This window comes from Callospermophilus lateralis, chromosome 3, assembly GCF_048772815.1.
Source record: "Callospermophilus lateralis isolate mCalLat2 chromosome 3, mCalLat2.hap1, whole genome shotgun sequence".
In the NCBI taxonomy this organism is placed as follows: domain Eukaryota; kingdom Metazoa; phylum Chordata; class Mammalia; order Rodentia; family Sciuridae; genus Callospermophilus; species Callospermophilus lateralis.
Genome location: NC_135307.1, coordinates 115,983,279 through 115,997,939, shown reverse-complemented (window position 1 = coordinate 115,997,939; position 14,661 = coordinate 115,983,279). Strand labels below are relative to the sequence as shown.

The following is a 14,661-nucleotide window of genomic DNA, read 5'->3' as shown; positions in this document are numbered from 1 at the left end:
TATTATTTTTTATTTTTATTTTTATGTGGTGCTGAAGATCAAACTCAGTGCTTCACATGTGCTAGGCGAGTACTCTACCACTGAGCCACAACCCCAGCCCTATAAAAATGGTATTAAAATGTCTACAATAATGTGCATATACTGATAAAATAAAAAATACTAATTCAGGTTGTATTTTAATGTTAAATACTTATGAATTATTTTTTGTAATATGACATGAATTTCAAAAGTAGAAAATACTTTCTCTTTAAGAATGAATTACTGTGGCTGGGGTTGTGGCTCACAGGTAGAGCGCTTGCCTTGCACATGTGAGGCACTGGGTTCGATCCTCAGCATCATATAAAAATAAAAATAAAAAAGACCCATGATATTGGGTCTATGTGTAGCTAAAAAATATTTTTAAAAAAAGAATGAATTACTGCTTGGTGCAGTGGCACATGTCTATAGTCCCAGTGGCTCAGGAGACTGAGGCAAGAGGATCACCAGTTCAAAGCCAGCCTCAGCAAAAGCAAGGTGCTAGGAACTCAGTGAGACTCTGTGTCTAAATAAAATACAGAATAGGGCTCAGTGGTCGAGTGCCCCTGAGTTTAATCCCTGGTAACCCCCGAAAAAAGAATGAATTACTTCTATGACAAATTTATAACAAGCTATTAAATCTTTAACAACTATAATTACTTCTGGTATTTCTTATGAATGTCATGTATAAATCTTAAGGTATAACATTAATATTTATTATTACTTAAACTTGGATAATTCTTTTATTAGAATGTTAGCTAATGATGATGTATTATTACTAGATAATGTCTACTAAGCAGTTCATATATGTACATATATAAAGTAAAAAGCAATTATGGCTTAAGATTCTTAATATATTTAGCACTTATAATTTTTAACTGATACATAAAAATGTGCATATTTATGGGGTATCATGTAATAATGTACTTACTTTTTAAAGAATCTTTCCTACTGTCACATAATTATCTGACATTAGGTCATCTTAATTTTGAAGGGTTTGGCATCAGTATATGACTTTGGTTAAGATTTTGTAGTCTATATATAATTACTGATATTTTTTCAAAGGAATCATCTTTCCACACTTTAAGGGACAGATTTCCACACTGTGTATAAAAAGTTGTCAAGACAATTGGGAACACAACACAACACACACACACACACACACACAAATTACTCTCCAGGAAATGGTGGCAGCTATGTAAGAACACCAGACTGTTGGTAGACTCTTAAAAGTTTTTAGTTCAGTCACTGATTTGCTGATTTGACCTCACATAAGCTATGAAAATACATCGTGATAAGCTTTCTCATCAGCCAATGAAGAAATTACATTCTATGCAAATTTTGCTGTGATTTTTCCATTTTTTCTTTGTTTGCAATATATACACTGGTATATATAACATTTCTTGTGATTAAATTTAAAAATAGTGTTTTCAGAAATAAATGTACTTCTTTGAAAAAATACTTACTACAATTTTAAAGTAATCACTTGGGATAACCATATCCCCATTCTTGACCCACTTCACAGTTGGAGTTGGTTTCCCAGTCACTTCACATTCAAATACAATATCCATGGATTCATGAGCATATATATTAGCAGGCTGTTTCAGGAACTCAGGTTGGGCTTTAAAATAGAAAGGAAATTAAGAAATTAATGAAAATAAAAGTTATTCATATTTCAATCAAGGTATTATTGAAATTAAGAAAGTAAAAATAGGTAACTAGTCATATTTCAGCCAATTTTTTAAATCCCAGAATCCACGGGTTATTTACTTATTATTTGAAGTTCTCTTATTATTGTTATAAAAGCATATAACCAATATATATTTAAAATACATGTTAAGAATACAATATCTTTAAAAATTAACTTTCTGGTAAAATAATTAACTTATAATGATAATTTCTGAGATATATATTGAGAAATATTTACTAGGTTGACGAAATTTAGGATCTCATACATGCTAGGCAACTGAAAATATGAATATTATAAGTTGTCTTAAAATGAATATTAAAGTATATTTCTCTGAGATTTATACTACTTTGGAAGAGCCATAATTAAAATTCAGAGTTTAAAAGATTGACATAATCTTCCTTTTTAGTCAGCTTGATGAACTACAACAACAACAAAAAGTATAACAAATGTCATTAGAGGCCTTAGATCACTCATGTAACACATTCATATTAGTAACATCCTTTATTACATGAAATGTTTTAGGATTACTATAGAAAACATATATGTACTTGTAAAACCCTGAATGATAGTATCTCTCTTTCCCCAAAGATGTAAATCACTGACCTATAAATAATACATTCATAAAATTTTTCATTAGAAAAGTTGAAATAGATCATCTAATCCAATTTCCTATCTAATGCCGTAATTTCCTATATAGCACCCTTAGCATAAGGTCTTACTGATCTCTATTTGAACATTTCAAATGACAAGCAACCCACTGTATCAAATGCAGCAAGCTCCACTATAGGCTAATTCTAGTAAATAACAATGATAACAGCCGCAGCTGTATTTACCAGTGAGCTAAAATGTGCCCAACCTGCTGGGATTTTGATTGAGGCTGTGTTGAATTTGTGGCAACTTGACATTTTATTTTAACAACACTAAGTCTTCCTTTCCATGTACATGGTTTCTATCTCCAATTATTTAACACTTTGATTTCTTTCAATATTTTAGATTTCAGTAAACCTTGTTAAAACTTTGCTAGTTATGTCCCTATGTATTTAAAAAAATTTGGGGGGATGCTACTGGAAGTGGTACCTTAATCTGAGGGGGGTGTGCAAGGGATTAAATTCAGGATCTCATACATGCTAGGCAAGCTCTCTACCACTACGCTACAACACTAGCTCTAAGACATTCCTAATTTCCAATTGCTCACTGCTAGTATGTAGAGGTGTAAAGGACTTGTGTTTACTGGCCTTTTATTCTGTGGCCACAGTAAACTCACTTATTACTTCTATTAGTTTTTGTATAGACAAATTGGAATTATCTGCATAAAGAATCATTTTGCCTAGGAATGCTGATAGCTTTATTTCTTCATTTCTAATCTGCTTTTCCCTTTTGCACTCCCTAGAGAAGGGCAGGCCCTATAAAGAAGTCCAAACGAGCAATATAACTTCAATAAATGAAGAATAAGAGTACTGAGAGCACACACAACCCCAGGCAAGTAGACCTTAAGAAACAACATGCATTCACAATAATTTCAATCCAGAAAATGTAAAATATACTGATATTGAATTTGACTATGCTTCTAACATTGGCTAGCCATTTATTTTTCTGTGAATTTTCTATACAAGTACTCTGCCGTTTTTCAATTAGAGTGTTCACAATTTTCTTATATGTATATATAAGAACTTCATAAAATACCAGTTTTAGATTAATAGCCTACCAAATCCAAATCCACCAGTCTTTGCAAAACTAGATGTGGAACTTTGCCAGCTGGTTCTTTGTTAATATACTGGAGGGGCACTGAATGACATGGCATAAAAAAGGGCTTATCTTTCAGGTTGGGGTGTAACTTTTTTTTTCTTTTGTGTCTGTCATGGCTTCTAGAAGTTCTGCAGAAGATCCACTGTTGATCACCCTTCAAAAGTTTCTCCAGTTTACTTTACCAGGAGGCTTTCTGAGTACCATCTCTGAACCACAACATTCCTATAACTAGTATCTAGCACACCTGCTCTGGCTCATAACACTCTAGCAGTCAACTTTCTGTTCATCATCAGGAGGCCATTAGCATCCCAGCAAGTGGCTTTCTACAAACCAACCTGGACCTGTGGCATTCCAGCTGTGGATCAGCTTTGGCCCACTGATATGTCTTTGGGCAGCAGTTATTCTCTCCCCAACAAGGTCTGAATGGCAGGCTTGAAGGAGAGCTATCTTCCATTTTGTTTCTTTCCTTTTTTTTAATATGTATACTATATATAAAATGTTTAATATATATTTTAATGTATATATTTTTAATTTATTTATTTGTTTGTTTGTTTATTAATGTGGTGCTGAGGTGCAGGTGACTCCAGCACCCTAGGCAAGGGCTCAACCACTGAGCTACAATCCAAGCCCCATCCATTTTGTTTCTTTTTGGATTCTCTCCCTCATCTCAAGAGACAGTAGTAGCTAATGTTTACATTTAATATGTTTTTTATTCTTCAGGGTTTTATTCATTTTAGTAAACATTTTACTCATTAATAATTCTTTGTAGGGCTGGGGTTGTAGGGCAGTGGCAAAGTGCTTGTTTAGCACGTGTCCGGCCCTGGGGTCGATCCTCAGCACCACATAAAGATAAAATAAATAAAATAAAGGTAGCATGTCCATTTACAACTTAAAAAAATATACACACACAAAAATAAATAATTCTTTTGTATTAAATTTTCCCTTTTAAAATGCCTGGTGTGATTTCTGGCCCTTGACTAGATCCTGACTAATAAGGTGAACTACTAGAATCCCTTGTCTATATGCCATCAATATTTCTTCTCAGTTTTCTCTTTTACCTATAACTTAAGGCATATATTACTCTACTAAAGTTTTAAAATTTTATGTAGTAAAATTTATAATTTTTTTTTTCATTTTGGTATCCATATCTCATTATTCTTTTTTAACTCCAAAAAGATTTCCTTGCTTCTATATAACATTTTCTTTCAGTATTTCTATGAAATAATCTAATCCACCTGTGTTTTTCTTTTTTTTTTTTTTAATTTATTTTTTTTTCCACCTGTGTTTTTCTAAATGGAAAGCTTAGTAGTCCCCACTAAGAGCAAATGATTTGAAAGTTAATAATAAAAGCCTATGTGCTGAAGGGGTTTATTTCTGATACTAGCTGGTTTCACTGATCTGTCTATTCTTACACTAGAACCATAAAGTTATTGTAACTATGCAAAATGTTTTACTATTTGGTAGAACAAGTACTCTACTTTTATTCCTTTACTTCCTCAAAAATTCCCTAACATGTTTATTTAGCCCCCTTCCAATAAATTTAGACGCAGCTTAGGTTTTCACTGTTCCTTCTCAAAGCAAATAGATAAAAAAAAAACAATCTGGAGTTTTCATTCGAATGGCAATAAATTGTAAGAAAAATAAATATTTGCAATCCTGAGTCTTCCTCTTTAATAATTAAAGTTATGTTAAATAAACTTGTGTTAAAGAAACTTCATAGAGGCCACTGATTTGTCCTGAGCTACCGCATTAGGACCCAACAGACCAAACCAAAATGGATTCACTCATGCTAAGGTTCTATAACATCAAACTGACACTAGTTTGTCTATCTGACTTTTTGAGAAATTGGAAGAGACAGATAATAGCCAAATAATTACATGTGCCAATTTTAGCTTGCATGATAAGGAAACCTCCTCTGCTTTAACCCCTACAAGAAAAGTAACATGTAGTATCTTGGTGTTAAACAATATGCTCTTTGTATTACGCTTTTTCCTTGTTTCTGCTCAAGCTACTTTATAAAAACCAATTTTTCTACCATGCCCAGTGTAACATTTATCTATTCTTTAAATGAGATGCTGCCTGATTCATAAATCATTAATAAAAGGTAATGGGATCATTTAACTAAATTTGTTTAAATTTTGTCTTTTGACTCTTACATATTTATTTTTCAGTAAAAATTTACTGTAAGACATTTCTAATGACTAGAAGTCAGGAAACCTAGAATTGAGTTCTTCCTCTAAACAGGGATTGTACTACACAGAGATTTAAAGACCATGGGTTTCAGTTTGCTCTTGTACTAAGTAAGTACAATAAGCTTCTCTACGCTATTCCTAAGTACACTAAAATCTTTAACTACTGTGATTTTATCATTTCAGTTTGTATATTTAATATATGATAACAGCTAACATCTATGATTGCTTTCTACTTATTAACATTTATTCCCCCCTAAAAAATCCCATTATTTAGGTATTATTATATGATTTCCACTTTACAAAGGCACTAATACACTGAGAGACTTACTTAGTCTGTAGGGTTATACAGCTTTGTGACAGATCTGGATTTTGAACCCAGGAAGCCTAACTCCAAAATCTGTTTTTTAAAACAACAAACAAACAATGTTTTATTTCATACAAGAGTATAAAATAATAATTTCCCATGTATTTGTTAGGTTGCTTCAACAATTATCAACACAGCATCAATACTGATTTATCTATACCCCAAATCCATCTCATTCCTTGCTGCTATCCCTCCCAGATTCTTTTGAAAGCAAAATTCAGGTACTATATATCATTTCATACATAAATATTCAAGAGCCTCTATAAGTCAAGAACTCCCATTTCTAAACATACTCGTAATATCATCATCAGGCTGGTATCCAAAATAATTTCTTAATATCACCAATTATTCAGTCCAAGTTCATATTTTACTAATTTGCCTAAGTTTTTAAAAAAAATGTTTATTTTTTAGTTGTAGTTGGACACAATACCTTTTTTATTTTTTTATGTGGTGCTGAGGATCAAACTCAGGGCCTCACACATGCGGGCAAGCACTCTATCACTGAGCCACAACTGCAGCCCCTAATTTGCCTATGTTTTAAAAACTGATTTATTTTATTTGAATTGGGCAAAGAAGGTATATTCACATATGAATTTGTTAAAGTTTCTTTTAATTCATGGGTTCCTTCTTTATCTCTTACTTTTCTTAGTAATTTGTTTATTCAGAAACCAAGTTATTTGTCCTGTGGAGTTTGGTGGAGTCCGTCTTCTGCTGACTTCATTGCCATGGTGGTATTTAACATGCTCACTGTACTAAATGTAGACACTTGCGAGTCAGCTCATTCCCCTCTGCCCACCAAGACCTCTTCATAGGCAGTTCCACATGCTTCCATCTGGATGTTCGTAACTGAGTGTCTCCTTTTTGTAATGTTAACAGCCTTTGATAATTACTCTTTTACAAAATACTAATATTCCACCATTCTTTCTATAAAGAGAAACATCCCCTCAATTATTTATTATATTTCCTCAATTAATTAATAGGATAACCTTGCGATTATCCGGTTATCCTAAAGTACAGTTATTATAAAAGGGCAGGATAAATGCTTGATTCTTTCTCCATAGTTTTCTATGATTTGGTTTTCTAATATCCTCACCCTAATTTGATCACTAAGGATTTCTTTTTTTTTTAATTGGTTGCTCAAAACATTACAATGATCTTGACATATCATATATCATACATTTGATTCAAATGGGGTATGAATTTTTATTTTTACCACGTATACAAATTGCAGGATCACATTGGTTATACTTCCACATTTATACATACTGCCATTCTAGTGTCTGTTGTATTCTACTGCCATTCCTATGCCCTTCCTACCCCTACTCCCCTCTCCTCCCCTCCCATCATCTCTCTCTACCCCATCTACTGTAACTCATTTCTCTTTTCACCCCTTCCCCTCACATCCTCCTATATGTAAATTTTATATAACAATGAGGGTCTCCTTCCATCTTCCATGCAATTCCCCTTCTCTCTCCCATTCCCTCCCACCTCTCGTCCCTGCTTAACGGTAATCTTCTTCTCATGCTCTTCCTCCCTGCTCTGTTTTGAGTAATCCTCCTTATATCAAAGAAGACATTCAGCAATTGTTTTTTAGGGATTGGCTAACTTAGCATAATCTGCTCTAATGCCATCCATTTCCCTGCAAATGCCATGATTTCGTTATTTTTAGTGCTGAGTAATATTCCATTATGTATAAATGCCACATTTTTTTATCCATTCATCTATTGAAGGGCATCTGGGTTGGTTCCACAGTCTAACTATTGTGAATTGTGCTGCTATGAACATTGATGTAGCTGCATCTCTGTAGTATGCTCTTTTTAGGTCTTTGGGGAATAGTCCAAGAAGGGGAATAGCTGGGTCGAATGGTGGTTCCATTCCCAGCTTTCCAAGGAATCTCTATACTGCTTTCCAAATTGGCCGCACCAATTTGCAGTCCCACCAGCAACGTACAAGTGTACCCTTTTCCCCACATCCTCGCCAGCACTTGTTGTTGTTTGATTTCATAATGGCTGCCATTTTTACTGGAGTGAGATGGTATCTTAGAGTGGTTTTAATTTGCATTTCTTTGAGTGCTAGAAATGGTGAGCATTTTTTTTTGTATATTTGTTGATTGATTGTATATCCTTGTCTGAGAAGTGTCTGTTCAGATCCTTGGCCCGTTTGTTGATTGGGTTATTCGTTTTCTTATTGTTTAATTTTTTGAGTTCTTTGTACACTCTGGATATTAGGGCTCTATCTGAAGTGTGAGGGGTAAAAATTTGTTCCCAGGATGTAGGCTCCCTACTTACCTCTCTTATTGTTTCTCTTACTGAGAAAAAACTTTTTAGTTTGAGTACGTCCCATTTGTTGATTCTTGATTTTAACTCTTGTGCTATGGGTGTCCTATTAAGGAATTTGGAGCCCGACCCCATGAGATGGAGATTAGAGCCAACTTTTTCTTCTATCAGACACAGAGTTTCTAGTTTGATCCCTAGCTCCTTGATCTATTTTGAGTTAACTTTTGTGCATGGCGAGAGAAAGGGATTCAGTCTCATTTTGTTGCATATGGATTTCCAGTTCTTCCAGCACCATTTGTTGAAGATGCTATCCTTTCTCCATTGCATGCTTTTAGCACTTTTGTCTAATATAAGGTAGTTGTAATTTTGTGGATTGGTCTCTGTGTCTTCTATTCTGTACCATTGGTCTACCCGCCTGTTTTGGTACTAGTACCATGCTGTTTTTGTTACTATTGCTCTGTAGTATAGTTTGAAATCTGGTCTCACTATACCGCCTGTTTCACTCTTCCTGCTTAGAATTGCTTTTGCTATTCTGGGTCTTTTATTTTTACAGATGAATTTCATGATTGCTTTTTCTATTTCTTCGAGAAATGCCATTGGGATTTTGATTGGCATTGCATTAAACCTATAGAGTACTTTTGGTAATATTGCCATTTTAATGATTAGTTCTGCCTATCCATGAACAGGATATATCTTTCCATCTTCTAAGGTCTTCTTCTATTTCTCTCTTTAGGGTTCTGTAGTTTTCATTGTATAAGTCTTTCACCTCATTTGTTAGGTTGATTCCCAAGTATTTTTTTTTTTTTTGAGGACATTGTAAATGGGTGGTTGTCCTCAATTTTTTTAGTTGTTGATGTATCTTTATTTCTTATTTATTTATTTATATATGGTGCAGAGGATCCAACTCAGTGCCTCACACATGTCAGGCAAGTGCTCTGTCACTGAGCCCTACCCCAGCCCCTCTTTCTTTTCTTTTTTTTAAAGCATCATTATGTGTTCCGGGGTTTAAAATTTATTTGGTTTGTTTCAATTCACTCAAGTTTTTATTATTTTAATTACAAAATCATCCCATCTTTGATCAATGAAGGGAAGGCTGAGCTTGCTGGAAGCAGGTCATATCAGTGCTGTCTTATATGACTCTAATGATCTTCAGTATTTTCTGTTCACTGTTTTAAGGCCCTTTTCATGGACAAAGGCAGCAATTCTGTATTTTTAAAATATAAGCTTCAACATGACTTACTAACTAAATTCAAGACTATAATTTTTAACTGAGTCTTAAATTTACAATTTTATCTCCTTTCCTCCCTGACAAAAAATTCTGCTCTCAATGACACTAACATACTCACTCATTTGTTTTATCTTACACCTTCTTTTTATTTATTTATTTATTTGTTTATTATAGTTGGACACAATACCTTTATTTTATTTATTTATTTTTATGTGGTGCTGAGGATCTAATGTAGGGCCTCACACATGCTAGGCAAGTGCTCTACCGCTGAGCCACAACCCTAGCCCTATCTTACACCTTCTTAGTCTCAGAATAAACATTTCCACCTAGAACAAAACAGAAAAAAACTGGAAACTTTTGCAGTTCTTTTAAACCTGAGAGTACCTCTCTTTAGGTATATGTAGACCAATTACTATTTTATTTTGAATATCAACTTTCAATTCAAATTGTAACTTTTCATGTGGCTACACTGCAAACTAGATATACACCTAGAGTAATTTGTTTCATTTTTATTTCCCATTCTCAGGAATTACTTGGCAAATTTTTAAATCTACGAAAAACAAGATATATTCAAATAAGGCTAACTTCTAATCCTGTTTTTCCTGTCCTATGTCCCTATAAGGAACCATTTAATTTTTATAGTTTATCTTATCATTTTTAAAATTATAACCAACATACACACACACACACACACACACACACAATCACACAATTTATCTTCATCTCTCTTTAGATTATAAATGGCAGCATGCTAATTTTTTTCTACCACCAAAGCCTATGCCAATAACTAAGATAGGTCCCTTTATTAAAGAACTGACAAATTCCTGAGCCCCTGGGACTGGGCTCCTCCTGCTGAGGCTGAGTAAATAATTCTGGAAAAGAACAAAATCCTCTTTTTAAAAAGTCAAATTAATATAATTTTAGCATGTCCTTTCAGTAAACAGTCTTTCAAAGGCTATTAGAAAAATCATAAACAATGTTCATCATTTACTTTTCTCTTTCATAAATTGTAAAATAATGCCTTTAAAATGTTCTCTGGATTTTAACTACTCTGAAGATAGTTTTCACACCAATTAAACACAATGTAAGAGCAGATGTTTGTGGTTGGGAAGTTAAATGGATAACCAGAGAACAAATGAGTCAATTACCATAAGAAAATAAATGTTGTAATGGAAGATTATGCATTTCATTACTGAAGAGATAATGAAGCTTCAAATTCTCTGACAGCTTCCTATCTCTTTTAATGCCATCATTATTACAAGAGTAATTTTAATTGCTAAATATACAAGTAGAATTTGATACTAAAACAAATTATACTTGCAAAATTCTTTTACTAGAAACATCACTTAATTTCCGTCATTGTTATATAATGCTGGAAATTGCCACTCAAACAGAAAATAATATAGGCCCAACACCAATGTTTCAAGGTTACTTTACTATGTTGTGATTTTGAAGATAATAATTTTGTTTATATTATCTCTGAAATGTTGGAGTTTCTATTGTTTGATTTTAAGTTCATAAGCATTGAAATTCTTATTACGCACTTTAAGTAGAGAAATAAAGCAATTCTGGCCATTTGGGCTTAAATGCACATTTGATGTTCTTAAGCTTTTTTTCTGTAATTCACAAACTGACATCTTAGTTCTTGAAAAAATTTTTAAAACAAAAATAAATAAAAATTTCATATTTAACAGACCAAAATTCCCTCAGGGATTTTAACAGTTTAATCACAAGTTTTCTATAGGTACTGGTTCCTATAGCATACAAAAATACACTAGAGCCCTCTAACATTGAGAGAAAGCTTCCCAATGAAGATAAACAGTTTCTTCAGTAATCTCCAGGAATATTCCTTGATCCTACAGGCCTCACAGTGACATGGGAACTGTGAATTATAATATACTGCATTTGCTGGTGCTATTTTTATACACCTAAGCAACAGCTCTGCTGCACAATAACAAACAAAATATGCAACTTCAAGGGCTGGGGCTGGGACTCAGTGGTAGAGCACTTGCCTAGCATGTGTGAGGCACTGAGTTTATTTTATATAGACAAATAAATAAAGTCCACTGACAACTAAGAAAATATTTTTTTAAAAAGTATGCAACTTCATTAAAAAAAAAAAAAGCATTTTCTTAAAGAATGTTTGCAGGATCCATAGGCCCCATTTCTCTCTATTTCTAGTCCCTGAAAGCATGCCCTGTTTATCACTGAAGCAACAGTGGCTTAAACCATAACCGTTGCTCAAGACTTTAGTTTAATATAAGTGGGATAAATTCCAACATTTTCATTAATCAGCACTATCACAGAGTTAAATATTAAGGAGCAGGGCTGCCTCTCAAGTGATAGAGTGCTCGCCTAGCACATGTGAGGCACTGGGTCCGATTCTCAGCACTACATAAAAATAAAATAAAGATTAAAAAAAAAGAAATAGACATTAAGGATAAGAAATTTTTTCAAGAATTCTCAAGTTTCTCAAGAATTCAATGTTTTAAACTATTAGTTTTCTATAAATCTACTTCTTGGGAATCTGAGTTTTCTGCATAAGTTTTAAATGTGTAAAATACTGTAAAATCTTAATTGCCATGTAACTTTAGCACCCATATTTACGCTCATGTTTACAAGCTGGATTTGTGATCACAGAATTACAATACAATATTTTTCAAATTTGAGGTCTCAGGGTCTATAGCTCTTACATTTGAAAAACTACACATTATTTTTAATTTTAAAAGTTCCCCCAAACCTTCATTAAATATAGTTTTCCCTTCCATAACAAGATAAAATATAGTTAGTCTTTGCTTGATGTCCCAGTGTTGAATTATATGTACTACATTTTGTTTATACATTCACATATCACTGGTTGCTCCTACATGTTGGCTGTTGTGAATAACGTTACTGTGAAGTGTAAAATATCTCTTTAAGACCTTGGTTCCAATGCTTTTGAACTGTTGGATCAAATGGTAATTATATATGTATATTTTATTTTCTGAGAAACCACCACACTATTGTCAACAGCAGCTATACTTCTGGCTTAGGGTCAACCCTAAGTACAAAAAGGTTCTAATTTCTTCATATTCTTTTCAACACTTGCTCTTTTTTGTTTTTTGAAACAGGACATCCAAACGGGTGTAAGTTTTTCATCATTGTATTATTTGATTTTGTTTTTAAGTTTTAGTTGTTGATGGACCTTTATTAATTTATATGTGGTGCTGAGAACTGAACCCAGTGCCTCACACATGCTAGGCAAGCACTCTATCACTGAGCCACAACCTCAGCCCCATGTACCATTTGATTTTTTACTATATTTGTGCATTGCCTATTTAAGAAAATTTTATTCATTACTGGATGGTTTGGGTTTGTCTACTCTCTGCTTCTCTCTGATTTTCTTTCTGTTGGTTAGGTTTGTTAACTGAGAGTACCTTTTGCTTTCTTTCTTTTCTCCATCTCTTTACTTTCCTTTTCAGCATTTTCAAATTTTGAATGTTGAGCAATATTCATTCTGGAAGGTTTAACCAAGCCTCAAACCACGTGACAATACTACCCTCCCCAGAGATAAACAATTATTAATATTTTTGATGTGTGAAGTTTCCAAATATTTTGTTTTAAAAACACATAAAACAACTGTTGTTTGTTTGTTTTTTTAAAATATCAACTGGATCAACCTGTGTCTCTCTCTTAAAAACTTTATATATCAGTACATATATAGGTACTTCTTCTTTAATAGCAAAGTGATACATGACTATGTCATAATTTAACCTTTTTCCTATTAATGGATATAAAAAAGTTACTTTTGATTTTTTCTATTACAGGTAAAGCATCCTTTTATATCATCTTTGTATACATGTGCAAGAGCTTGGAAGAACAGATTTCTAGAGGCAATAAGCAGATGAAGGAGTTTTCATATTTTAAATTTTGATAAACATTATCAAGTCTGCACCAATTATATATTCCTATCAGAGATTCACTATCAATGAGGCTACTGAATATTCTACTTCAGGTATTAACTAATTCGATAAAATAAGAAAAACGAAGACACACAAATACGGGGAAGGGTTGGAGACTCCTCTTCCCAGGATATAACATTGAAATGATCACCTACTGAAGGAATATTCAAAAAATTTCTTGGAGAAATTCTAATATACATTATTATACTATTTGTAGTAGAGAAAAAAACCTCAGTGATTCAATGAATAGCTATAATAATTACACAAACTACTGCACATCTAACTGAGGCATATGTTATATCCTTCCTACAGAAGTATAATATAAGACAATAGCATTGGCATCACTTGAAAACTTGTTAGAAATACAAAATCTCTGCACCCACTTCAAACCCTCTGAGTTAGTATAAGCATTTTAACAAGACTTCAATGTGGCCCATATGTATTTTAAATTTTGATAAGCAATGCTACTGGTCATTTAAATGCTGACTGTAGTCCTAAATGTACAAACATGGAAAAATTCTAAGGTTAAAAAGTTACAAGGAATTTTTCAGAGCAAATTGGATGATACAACTCTATTTTGAATGAAAAACTATATTTTATATGTAAATACACACAAATAATTTTTAAAAGACACTGATAAGAATATACACTAAATTGATGACAGCAGGTATCCTCTGAGGAAAAGGGTGGGAATGGGGAAGGGGCAATAAAGGAGGATTTACTTTGTTGATATGGTATTTAATAATGATAGTATTAATTATATCATTTTTAAGAGAAAAAGCCAAAAGAACAAATTGAAAATCTATTAGAACTAAATACAAACTTTTGATAAACTAGCAGGAAAAAATGATCATCTTGTGTTTTTTACTGCTGTCTCTAATATTTACACAACCAAAAAAAAAAAAACACCTTAGAAAATGTAAATTTTAAAATCTAATTTGCAATCACTATAAAAGCAATCAATAGTTATACATGTACCTATCAAGGAAAGTATGAAATCTTACAGTTGGCAGTTCCTAAAATTTGAAACACCAGGTACAAAAGACTATTTCAAAAACTTTAGCAACAAGTCATCTGAACCCTTGTATGATAATTAATGCATTAAATGATTGATATTAACTAAAACCTACTGTCTCCAATATATAACTATTCAACTTCAGTTTCCTCTTCTGCACCTACTTTATTCTTCCCATTTTAACCTATCTCCCC

At 33.0% G+C, this 14,661-nt stretch overlaps 1 protein-coding gene across 7 annotated transcripts in view; it reads right to left on the bottom strand.

Annotated features, from left to right (window-relative positions):
• The window catches only part of Neo1 (neogenin 1), a 233,109-nt gene that overhangs the window by 94,842 nt on the left and 123,606 nt on the right, over positions 1–14,661 (bottom strand). For all 7 annotated transcript variants that reach the window (XM_076851062.2, XM_076851066.2, XM_076851063.2 and 4 more), the window contains exon 6: positions 1,482–1,636. In XM_076851062.2, the coding sequence (XP_076707177.1) occupies positions 1,482–1,636 (155 nt within the window). The remainder of the gene's footprint in view (positions 1–1,481; positions 1,637–14,661) is intronic.